This window comes from Aplysia californica, unplaced genomic scaffold (genome assembly GCF_000002075.1).
Source record: "Aplysia californica isolate F4 #8 unplaced genomic scaffold, AplCal3.0 scaffold00043, whole genome shotgun sequence".
Lineage (NCBI taxonomy): Eukaryota > Metazoa > Mollusca > Gastropoda > Aplysiida > Aplysiidae > Aplysia > Aplysia californica.
Window position 1 is genome coordinate 2,026,948 of NW_004797313.1, and position 12,489 is coordinate 2,039,436.

Sequence of the window (12,489 nt, forward strand, 5' to 3'; positions counted from 1 at the left end):
TTCTCCTTCGTGTCCACCCTGAAGATATTCTATCTACAAAATCCAGCGGGAATAAGATGTTAGTCCTACTTCTCTGTTAATCACTCCTCTGTTGTTTCTGATTGTCTAACTTTATCCCCAACGCTAAATGACTTGCCATGTCAGTGTGCTTCTCCTTAACTCAAACAAAAAAATGAGATGAATTAAGCAGTGCTTTCATTGTGCCCACTGGTTGCTGGTCTTCAACTTTTAAATCACAAAAAGCAGTAATGCCAAAATGTGCTTCTGGTTAGCGGTATTCAGGCACTGGATTTGTCTCTTGCTTTTCTAAATTTGACATGTGGGCTGTATTTTACTTTCCTGTTTTGCTTTTGAGAAAGGGCTGTCTCCTAGGAGAGCTAGGGATTAGCATACCTCTGTATATTTCCTTTTGTTTGTATCTCTTGTTATTTTTTAGTCCTTTTTTAGATGGATTATTGTTTGTAGGTTATTTTTTATCTTTTTATTTTTGGAAATGGGGAGGGGGTGTTTTGGATAACGAATGCTTACTCTTACTCTGTAAGATCTGTTTTGTCAATATACACTTTTATTTAAAGAAGGATCCAAACAACGGATGATAGAGGTCAAATATCATAATGAATAATTACTGCTTTGAATGTTTTTCTTTATGAAAGAACAAAAAGTAACTTATATTGTGTGTGTTTTGTGTTTGTGAGTGGGGGAGAGAGAGACAGAGAGAGAGAGAGAGACAGACAGACAGACAAACAGACGGACAGACAAACAGACAGAGACAGAGACACAGAGAGAAACATATATATTTTGTTCTCTTTGTTTTAGGTTTTTAAGGAACATTCAAAGACGTTTAGCTCAGTTTCTAGAAATGACATCCAGTCCACTGCCCCCTTTTTATCTATTTTACCTTTACTGTTTCCAGAGGATTACAGGAATGTTGTCTGTCCTCTCATAAGCGGGTTGATGGTGGTTGGAGGTCACCACCGAGAGCCACTACTCCTTTTTCTTCCCTCTGATCTTTCTGTATGTCTTTTCATTCTAGCACTTCATGGCCTTTGTTGTCCCAGTGTACTGTTGTGCTTCTCTTTAGCTCAAAACAAGTGGTTCTTTTAGTGTTAACTATTAAAACTTATTATATATATACTGCTTAATGGTTCCTTTCTTTCATGGTATTGTGTTGTTCTACTGTACTACTTATGTTATCAATCAGTGATTCTTATCATGGTGCTGTTGTCAAAGGGGCTTGTTGGAGGACGCCACTAGTTGGTCCTACTTCTTTTTCTTTCCCTCTGTTGATTCCGTGTGTCTTAATCTTTACCCTTATGAGATATGCCTCTCTGTTCTCAAACAAACTGCTGTCTGCTACTGTATAAGTGCTTTTGATGAACGATTGCTGCCCTTCAGAGTGCTGCATTCTGCAAATGTGCCTTTGATTAATAGCTCCAGTCTATGGTGGTACTGTTTCTAGCTTTTCAAATTCAGATGATTTGTGATTTCTATTTATTGTAGCACTGCGTTTCACAACTGGACATGTTCTAGAATGCCTGTATGGTTGGATGGGTTGAAGATGCCACTTGCAGCATTTTCTTCTCTTTTTGTTTTTTGTATTTTGAAAAGATTATTTACCAGCAGTTTGTGGCTGTGCTTTGCTTTTGTGGGTGGTCAGAGGGTGTGGCTGGTAGGCTGTATACAGTTTAATGCTGTGGTCCTGTCTGCTTTGTGCCTTTATTCAGTGTTACTATTATCTTTGTCTGTGGGTGGTTGGTAGCCACCACTGGTAGGTCCTACTTTTTCCTTTCCTTCTGATGTTTTTGTCTGTCTGTCTTACTTTGTCCATGCACAAAATGATCATCATTGTTTCAATGGGCTTCCCTTTACCCAGACTCAAGCTAGTCTGTTGTAGGGAAATATTGCCATTTTCTTGTCTAGTGGTTGTAAACTTTTAACTAAACAGCAGCAATGTTTTTGGTCTTGGGTGTCTGTCTGGTTGCTTTTCCCAGAAGTTCTGCCGTTATCTTTGTGTCAACATGCTTTTTGTTTACTCCAAAGAAACAATCTCTCCCCTCTGTACATGTGCTTACTCTGTGTACCAACATTTTATGTCTGTGCGTCGCCAGAGTGGGACTCTGCAGCCAGCCTAAAGGGTGACTATGATGACGGCTTGTGTTTTGCCTGACTCTCACTCACCCCCATCCCTCTTCCCTCCTCTTTGCGCCCCCAGCCCCAATATCCAATCTCTGAGAGTGACAGGAAAAGACACCCGTCCCCCTCCGCCTCCCAGTTCACACAGCGCATGCCTTGTGCTTGGCTTATTCACTCCCTTCACCTTCCCCAACTCCCCACCCCATGCTCACCCCCTCCCCAGGATAAGATGAATCAATTTCTATTCATTTTCAAGTTCCACCCCCCCCCTCCTGTCCTTTCACTACCATCCCCTTTCACTCGCCCTATTGCTATCCCCCCAAAATGCAATTGCAGGTTTTTAGAATCTTCAATATGTCCAAAAGCAAGTTTTAAACCCCCCAAAAATCTTCTTTGTAATTACACCTCCCTCAAATATGTCATTTCTGGGAATGGTTATAGCTTTCTGCTGGTGGTTTTGTTAACTTTTAATGAGTATGAATAGGTTTTCTGAGGCTGGTTTTAGACATGAGTGGTATAAGGTGGATTCTGGGGGACCCATCTATTCAAATTTGTTTCTCTCCTCTCAATCACCATCTAGCTAGATGAACGTAGCATTGGTGCTGTGGTGGTGAGGCTGTTGGGCTCACTACCAAAAGGTCTTGGGTTTGAACCACATCAGGGGCCTGAAGTTGTGCCCTTGGAAAAAGCTCTTTATTTAAATTTTCCTCACTTTTCCAGGTGGGAATGGGTGTCCGACTCTAAATAGCAAAATATCTTGCCAGTTTGTTAGTGTAACCCTATAGGTCCACTGAGACAGACACGGCCCAATCTTTTGTCGGGGGGAAGAAAATGGGTCAGGTCGTTTCCGTCTTGTGTGTCCACCAGTTCGAACAAGATGCATCAAGACTGTTAGCCTACTGGCCATATTATTCCGCACACTGTCTCTAGGCTTTGTCCTCGGTACAGGGCTATAAATAGTCGAGGTCAATTAACTCAAGGCGGGAATAAGAAATGAATTGTTTTTTAAAGGAAAATTGGTAAAATTGTTAATATGCATTTAAACCAAGTGGTTTGCGCGTAGACTGCTAATTTTGAGACGCTGATTACGAATATGACATTACAATTTTAATCCGAACTCAAAATTTGAATTTTTTTTAGCTCCGGCGGGCCTATCGCTCATGAGTCACGACCCGACCCGGCTAAAATTGAGCAAACGGCTTTCAAACCGACACGTCTTTTGTCAGGGCGTGTCATGTCTGTTGACACCGCCAAACGGACTTTTCAATGATTTCTTAGGAAATTAACGGTGCTCCATTTCAACTACCGACTTGCCGAGAGACGGACGGAGTCGGGTTGGTTAGTGTCCGTCACAGTGGACACAGGCCCTGAGAGTGCTTAATCGGCTGTATACACTGTATGCTTTCTAGGCAGCTGAGAATGTTTATGAGTGTTCTAGGGTTAGCTGGGGTAGTAATTTAGGTTGTAAAGTGCATAGAGTTTGCTGTCAAGCAGGAATATGTGCGATACAAATGCTATTTATTTATTTATGTGTAGTTAAGTTTGCACTGGACGATACAATTCACTTCACCTGCAGTTATGCTTTAATTTTCAATGAAGTAGAAAAAAAAGCTGTGTGTGATATTAGTTATCATTAGGGAAAGCCAACGTTACTATTTTTGTCATAACTTTTGTCTGTAGTTGAAATATGGATATTAGATTAATAAAAGGAGGAAATGATGAACCCATGGTCATAATGCCTTTTTAGATGGCGAAGAAAGGTAACTTTTATGTGTCTTTGTGGATAGTAAAGTTGATTTGCAGTTGAGTATACATATGTCATACAACATTGAGAGCATATGGTATTACTGTATACAAAACACCTACATTCGATTGAGTGGTCAGTTTTCTTTTTACTTTTTGTTTTAAAAAAATCAAAAGTAGTGTTTTCATTTGATACTTTTTAGTTCATTTATAGGGAAATCTTGTTGTTAGATGAAATAATGAGCTGGCTGTGTTGTGTTGTTTCGGGTGGGTATCCCTTGCCTAGTGTTCTGAACTTCTCTCAGGTGATGTGGTTCTTCTCTTTTGAACACCCCCTCCCCCTCCCCTCCACCACCCCTTTCCCAACTCAGTTGCTCCATTCCGTTCTCTCCAGCTTTTGCTCAATTTCAGTCCAGAAAAATTGTTTACAAACTATTCTAGGGTCTGCTGGGCTGAAATGTTTTCACTGTTGATAGAATTATTTTAGTATTGATGAAACTGGTGACCTTGATTTAGTTGCAATTGAGCTTAATACTGAGTGAAGTAAAGCTGTTTGTGGCATTTACAAATTCTGTAAGTGTTGTGGGTGATACATTCTGTCGTAGCTGGGTTGGCAGTTCAGGTTTTAATTGTTTTTATTTTCATCTGCTTCCAGGGATGTAAATCTTTCGGCTTTTTCCGGCCGACTTGCCATTTAAGCCCGGGCTTTTGACAAAAGTCTACGATAAAGAATACATATTGTAAATTCTAAATAGAGATTATTTGTTATAATACAGGGAAGGAAACAAATATAATTTAGTCTCACTATTTTCTTATTTCAGTCAGTGCGCGGGCACCGTATGTTTTCCGGCTTTTTTTTCAAAACCAGTTTACATCCTTGTGCAAACTCAAATGAAACACATTAAAATAACACTTCTCTTGTGAGGAGTATTGTGGTCCATTGGCCACGTAAGTAGACCCATAAATGTGTGTACATACACATACGTACCCACAAGTACACGCACACAGCCCCCCCCCCTCTCTCTCTCTCTCTCTCTCTCTCTCTCTCTCTCTTTCTCTCTCTCTTTCTCTCTCTCTCTCTTTCTCTCTCTCTCGCTCACACATACACACACACACACATCTCTCTCACACCCACACATCTTTCTCTCTCTCTCACACACACACACACAATCTCTCTCACACACACTCTTTCTCACAGACACACACATACACCCATTCACACACATACATGCACACACACACACACACACTCAGCAGAGGTCTTCGTTGATAACAATTTATGATTTAAATCTGAAAATGTCTTTCAGCCATTTTTTGTTCCAATTTGTCTTTCCCGAAAAACTTTCACTTCTTGAGGTTGTAATGTTCAGCTGCAATTTTTTCCTTCTCCTCCCCTCCCTACTCACTCCCATACTGAAGGAAAAACCAGACGTATTACCATCAATGCTATGCATGGCTGTGTGTGTATGTTTGTGTGTTTCAGGTCACCACAAATCCATCAGTGATTAGCATATCCAGGCGTGTGTGAGCTCTGGCTTTTGAGTTCTCTTTTCTCACTCAGTCCATTGGCTTTGATTTAGTTGTTCTTATTTCTTCCTTCTTTTATTTTACTGATGCAACAGTTTGATTGCTTCTGCCTGATATAGAGAAAGAAACAAACAACAAAGAGTAAATGAGGTCTGGTGTGTGGCATGAAGGAAAGTTGTGCCATGTTTTTTCTTGTGTTGGTCTTGATGTTTACTTAGAACTTAAATACAATTGTTCACTTTTTGTGTATTTGAGTCTTTTTCTGTTTCTTATGGGTTCACCTGCATTTTTGTGCTATTCTTTTTTGTTTTGGTTTATATTCAGGTGAAGTTGTTTAGTTTTTTTTTGTCAGTTACGAAGTTGGTAAAGCATGATAAGAAGACTGGCGTAATAGTGCGTATGACCAGCTTTAAACGGGTTTTATTTAGATTGGATTACTACCTTTTTTTCTCGTACTTAATGTTTTCAGTGCACCATAACCCAACCCTTGCTTCTTGTCTGACAGCAGAAAAATGTTTGTACTTTGAGCATTTGACTCATGGTTGAAATATCTTTTTAAGAAATAATGAAATCAATGACAAGTCAGAATGTTAATGTTTACCTGCTGAAATATGAATTTGGAGACCAATTAATGAATTGTGTCGCATAACTTTCATATAGTAGAAACAGCTAGGGCCTACCAAATAACACTAACAGCCCTGATTGAGTCTGTCAATATGAGTGTATGACAGAACATTTTTTTCCTGCCTTTCCCACACCCCTCTATGCTTGTTACAAAATTTGTACTTCAACAGCAGCCCCCAAATTTTTCTAGAAAATGTTCCATAATCATTAAATTCAACAAAATTAAAAGAGCATTGGCACAGTACAAAATTAGATTCATTTATCCATTCATTTCAGGCAGTTTTGCAGCCCTAAACAGAAGTCAGTACATGTAAAATAAATCATACACATTATCCAAAGTCACATTTGTTGTTCAAGGGGGCCTCTGATGAGTCCTATTTCTGTCTTTGACTTGTGTAATTTTGTCATATCTCCTGTATTTATGCCTTGAGAGTGTCAATTTTGCTTCTCGTCAGTTTGACATACCTACTTTGATAAGATATGACTGTTTTATCTGTGTTTAGGATCATAATTGCAGGAGAATGTTAACAGCACAATCTTTTCTCAGTGCTCTTCTTTACTTCAGGCTGAAATCAGATCACATGATAAAATGTTACCAAAGTTTTGTGAGTATAGTCTGTATCATGAATTTCTTTAAATGCTTACAAACGTTGTTGACATCATCTTTTGTGCAGGTGGTTGGAGGGCACCACTGGTCTTACTTTTTCACTTTATCTTTGTTCTTTTTGTCTATCTTTCTTTTTCGCTGCACTAAGTGACTGTTATCATAATCACTGTTCTGATCGTTATTGAAACTAAAATAATCTTTTGTGTCTTCTGTCTCTTGTCCTTTCTGAGCTAAGATGGCGAAATGTTGCTTTTGATTTCTGTACTGATGTCGTACCCTGTGTCCACAGCGCCCTCATTCCACCAGCGTGCCAGAAGCCCCAGTCCCACCAACTCCCCGTCTCCTCGCAAAGAGAGCGACCACTCAAGTCGTGACTCGCACCGTAGACGACACATACATCCCAAAGGTACGGTGGTGTTTTACTCAACCGAGCAGCTCTTGGTTTGCAGTAGAGACGGGCGGGTAGCGCTTTTTCCTTCCCGAGCGAGAAGACCGAGAAACTGACCTATTTCTCGCCGAGACCGGTCCCGAGAACGAGAAATACTGCCCGTCTCGTGTCTCGGGCAATGCTTCTCGTCTCGTGACCAATTTCTCTTCTCGCCCCGCAGTTCGAGCCACTCGTTCAGCGAGAAGGCCGGCCGTGGCCGAGATTTCTCTTCTCGCCCCACAGAACGAGCAGCTCGTTAAGCGAGAAGACCGTCGTGGCGGGGATCTAAACTTAGATTAGAAACTAGGCTAGCCCTGTTGCGCAGGTGCAGGCGGTGAAGGAAGGTAGGGAGACAACCTAGGCCTAGGCCCTGATCAACTCCCCACTCGCCTCGTCTCGCCACCCTCTCCCCTCCCTCTCCCCTCCCTTTCAGTTTCACACACAGGACGGCACGGTGATGGGTGGCACTGTCTGCGTTGTCATTTCTCGCCTCTCACTCTCTCACTCTCGTTACCGTTACTCGTTATGTCAAGCCAACGGGCAGTATCACGTCTCGGTACGGAGCAGAAGTTTAGTGCCCGGGCAGTGACGGGAAGGCCGTTACTCGCGAGAAACGAGACTCGGCTCGTCTCGTGCCCGCCCCTAGTTTGCAGCCAATAATTGCGGTTTTTGACTTTGTGCACACCTAAGCCTAATTTGTTTGAGAAATGAAAGTTTGTTTCTTCTTACATAGTTTGATTGCAGTTTTCAAAGAACTTCTTTTGTGTGATTTAAAGGAACGAAAATACACTTGTATTCTTTTTCTGCATTGATCAGTAAAACTCTTTGTACATATTCTGCACATTCTGTAAATCATATTATTATAATATTAATCTCTGTACTGTATGGTTAATATTATCTAAATGATGTGTCTGTTGACTTCACCACAGATCTGAGGAGGTCAAAGAGCAGCCCTTCCTTGCCGTATGTGTTTGACGGCAAAGCTTCCCCTGCTAAATCAGCGGCAGCAAAACTAGCACGGAGGTCAAGGTCACCAAAGACATAAGGAGATAGTGGCACATGTGTATGAGATAGGAACTCAGAAGTGTTATAGGGCATGGGAGAAGGTGGAGGTTGTGTCCTTGGCGTGAGGAAGAGGGTGAATGTGTTGTTATGCTGTTCTGCTGTGTTGGGACATTTATGAGTCAAGAGTCAGAGTGTGATGTGTGCATCTTGGAGGAAGTGCAGACACCACGGGCACTCATTAGCTACTGTGTTGTTGAGTGTGTCCAACCTACTGTGTTGTTGAGTGTGTCCGACCTACTGTGTTGTTGAGTGTGTCCAACTGGCTCCTGGTGTGTCACGTCAGGGACAGGGAAGTGGTTTCTGCATATGGGAGGAAGTGCAGACACCACAAGCTCATCACCAGATTCTAGACATGAACTTTGCTTTCTCAAAGGTGTCAGACTTGTAGTTTTCATTATGTATGCTCAGAGCTGTCTTCCAAATTGATGGTGGGAGTGAAAGAAAAGATTTTAACCTTACAATAACATCCTTGTTAAAGTATTCTTTAAAAAAATAATTTTAAGCTGAAAATGTGAAATAGAACTTGAAAACTTGGTAAAATTTTTAAATTTTGGCCTAGTAATGGTAATATTACTGATACTTTGTAGGGGAAACAATGGTAGACTGAAATAAACAAACTGGATGTGAAGAAAGGCCTGCTTGTAGTGGTGGCTTCCAATTATCCATGCCCCACTTTTTTTTTTTAGCATAGGTGAAGTCGGGGTTTTTTCCTCCGTATTGTCAGTTTCTAAAAACATTTTAGGAACCAAAAGAGAAAGGTGTAGATGAACATGTTTTTAAGCATCAATTCTGATATTTGGTCCACCTGGAAGTTTTTATGTCATATTTCAAGTGTACAGTGGGCCACTTATGGAAAAGTTAATGGTTTTCTGTTCCTGCTTTATGGTGTTTACTTTTAGTGGTGTTTACTTTTAGCGAGAGTCGGACAGATTTTGTCATCAGTTTCCAGTCATCAGCTGTGGCTTTTAAGTGTAGCAAGTGGATATAATCAATTATGACATTTATATTGTGAGAGTCGGCCCAAAAGTTTGAGTCGACAGTCTTGTCTAAATGCTATTAAGAGCTCCCAGTCCTTCGAGTTTTCAGTCAAGAGGACAAGTCTGTTTCCAGGTGTGGGAATTGTTGGTAAACCTGAAAGTACCAATGTAGACCTTGGCTGATGGAAGGCTCCTTTGGGAAGTGTAGATTCCACGCTGTTATACAAGGAATGTTTTAAACTTTTGAATTGTGTGTAAGACCTGAAAAAAAGTTCATTGATATTGTTTTATGGCTATTTAGTGATTGGAAAAAGTAAGTCAGAGGTACAGAAAGGACAGAGGGATAATAAAGAAGCTGGACCCGCCTTCAGTGGCATGGTCTGATCACCTGCTTAGTCGCTTTCCTGTCCACACATACCATGCTGCTGACACCACTTGCCCATAAATATATTTGTCAACGCACAATTCATGTTATCACTAATTGGTTATTTTCATGTTTGTCACAAATGTTGTATTGCTTGCATAGGGCTGCCTCAATTTGAGATATGAGCGTTGGTTTGTTCAGACATATCTATTATTTATTTCATCTAGAGGTGATTTGGTTACTTAACTGGAGAGGTTGTACTGTAAATTAAGTGTAAGGGAGAGATGAGAAGGGACATAGACATATCATTGTAGTTGTGGCGGATGAGTTGATGTTTGTTTTGTGATCTCGTGACTTTTTTTCTTCTTTTTTGTCTGTTTTTTTAACATATGTTAATTTTGGTAGTGATCATACAAATAGAAACCAGCTGAAAGATGTAAGTATCTTGCATGTGTATGATTTACACCACACATTTACTATGTGGAATCATGCCCGTGACCGTACTTGTGAATGTCTGACACCGATTGGGTCGCGTGTAGAATGTGAGTTTTATTTTGATACCAGTCATCAGTCGCAAATATTGAGTCATAGGTGACAATCTACACATGCCAGCAAAGATCAATCTTGAACTCTGTTATGTTACTGTTCGCAATGTTATTTTTTGCCTGTGTACAGTCAGTGATGAACTAAAAATGTGCAGTTTACTTTTTAAGTATTAGTATTAATCGAATAGGTTGTGGTTTCTACCTCAACATACTATTTATATTTCCCCAGAGGCAGGTGTACTTAATGGAAATATGTGTCACAACGCGATGGAATCAGGCCCTCGTCAATTTTTTGGTATATGGAGTTAATGGTATTATCTTAAAGGCTGTTCATTTGCCTTGCATTTGATTAAAAAATATCTATTTATCTTGAATAGAAGTTGAAATATTTGCGATTGAAGGAGGTGGGGTCGCCTGGTTTCAGAAGTAAAATTTGCGAGAAAATGGCCACCAAAGTTTGGTGACTTCCATAGCTCAAGAGTCCTTGGAAATGCAAATTTACATTTTTCGTGCCTTTTAATCGTTTTCCATAAAATCCACTCACAAAAGTGTTTTTGAATGGGCATACAAGGTGTTGAGCCACAAAACAAAAAAAATTTCAAATTGACCGAAAAATGCCGATTTCTTCAATTTCATTATTTTGACGAGCGCCTAATTTCACCATGATGCCTCACATATAGACTGGGGTTAACCCATATATTCTGTGTTGCAATGATCTTAAGTGTAAAGAGGCTCAACCAACGGTGGTGGACATAAAAATAGTAATGCTGTTTATACTTGTTCGAATACTTTACTTGTCCCTTTTTTTTAAATGAACAAAGTGGTTAATTGTTTTTTTGTTTCCTATTTGGTTGCTGACTGGAAAAAGGTAAAGACTGCCTAAATAGAGTGAGTTATTGATTGTGAACTTAAAAAATTGAACAGCTGTGCATTCCAGATCATGTGGTGTGTCATGTGATTGATCGTGCCGAAGGTGTCGACGTGTGCCAGCTTTTAGCCTTCCATTTTCTTTTTCCTCTTTTTCCAACTTCCCTGTGCCCTCCTCTCCCTCTCCATTGATTGTTCCACTGTTTATCACATTCAGACGTCAAAAAGATTCGCTGGCATTTTTCCGTGTGGTTCACATTCCTTTTTTCCCCCAAGCCGAAGACTCTAGAATCCTTGAAACACTTTTACAAACAGTCCAAGTTGTAGTTTCACGTTTCTTATGATATAAAAAGTTAATGTATTGATGTTTGTATAGTGTCGAGGAGGGACGTGGAAGGAACTTAAATTACTTTTTTTTTCTGAAAGATTTTGTGCCAATCCAGTAAAGGGTACCAGCTTTAGTGAAATGCTTTTTTTTCTTCTCATTGTTAGTTTTGAAGCCATGTTAATTTGCTGATGGTGTTGATACTCTGTATAGTATTTAGTATTCTACTTCTACCTTGTTGCCAAATTGCGAACATATTGATCGACTGACTTTTTTCTTCTTGATTATCTTCTCTGTGGCAGTGACAGGCTAATACTAATGGCATATCTATGGTGTTCTGCTCAATCAGCTTCTCAGTGACACTGGAAGTTTTAAACTTTGCATAAAAATAGTTTCAAAGGCTTTAATTAAGTGAATAGACCTTCGTGTAGTGATTCAGGCTTTCTTCAGATCTTAGTCTCACAAAATACAAGTATGAGAAGAAGTCAAAGAATTCATTTTACTGCCTCCTGTAGCTTTTTCCCAGCCTTAATCATGCTGTTGCATCTGTGTCCTGTGTATGTAAGTATGAAGTTGTAACCAATAATGTGACTTAAATCGCACTTGTAATTTTTTTGTTCTGCTCTGCTTGTGAAGATCTCTTTACAACTCTGAGACTTACAAACTGACCAAGCTGTGTGCTCGCTACTATAATGTTCAGGGATTATGTCCCCTTTTACTGCTGAATTCATGTGTTTGCTAAATTTTCAAATGTTCAGCCTGAGCAGTGGCCATCTAATAATGGTCCTCTCGCCTTGTTTCTTTGTATCGCAGGGCTCTTACATATTGACTTATGACGTACATCGGACCACTAATCAGTTCCCACCCCCTATCCATTAAGCAATGTTTTGTGTCTATGAGATACATACAGGGTGGCCAAGTTCTTTTACATCCATACCTGTGACTTGAAATTTTGACTATGAATTTTACTTTTCCCCTGTGTTTTGGCTTCCATTCTGCCCAAGGCAATGAGCCAAAATTTGGCTGAGAACACAATGATCTTTCCTTTGTCATTAACTTTTTTGCTCTTGGGAAAGTGCAAGTCTGCTACTGCTATAGGTGTACAATGTGAACTTACAGAATAATATTGTGTTGCCGAAATTAAAATTGCAATATTATTTTTTTTAAACACTTTTGAGCCACCCTGGGTCTCTGTATGCCTTGTCTGCACAAATGCACTTGTTTTGTTTTGTGGTACCTTGTGTGTGATGGTTGTGTTCTTCTTTAACTTATACTTACCCTTTGT

The 12,489-nt window shown here is 40.0% G+C and overlaps 1 protein-coding gene across 5 annotated transcripts in view; it reads left to right on the forward strand.

Annotated features, from left to right (window-relative positions):
• LOC101851475 (golgin subfamily A member 4) overlaps window positions 1-9,416 on the forward strand; it is a 127,368-nt gene extending 117,952 nt beyond the window's left edge. For 4 of the 5 annotated variants that reach the window (XM_005092280.3, XM_013079203.2, XM_005092282.3 and 1 more), the window contains 3 exons: window positions 2,109-2,135; window positions 6,924-7,040; window positions 7,991-9,416. In XM_005092280.3, the coding sequence (XP_005092337.1) occupies window positions 2,109-2,135; window positions 6,924-7,040; window positions 7,991-8,106 (260 nt within the window). In that variant the 3' untranslated portion in view covers window positions 8,107-9,416. The remainder of the gene's footprint in view (window positions 1-2,108; window positions 2,136-6,923; window positions 7,041-7,990) is intronic. The other variant, XM_005092281.3, reaches the window with a different exon arrangement.
• Window positions 9,417-12,489: the final 3,073 nt, after the last annotated feature.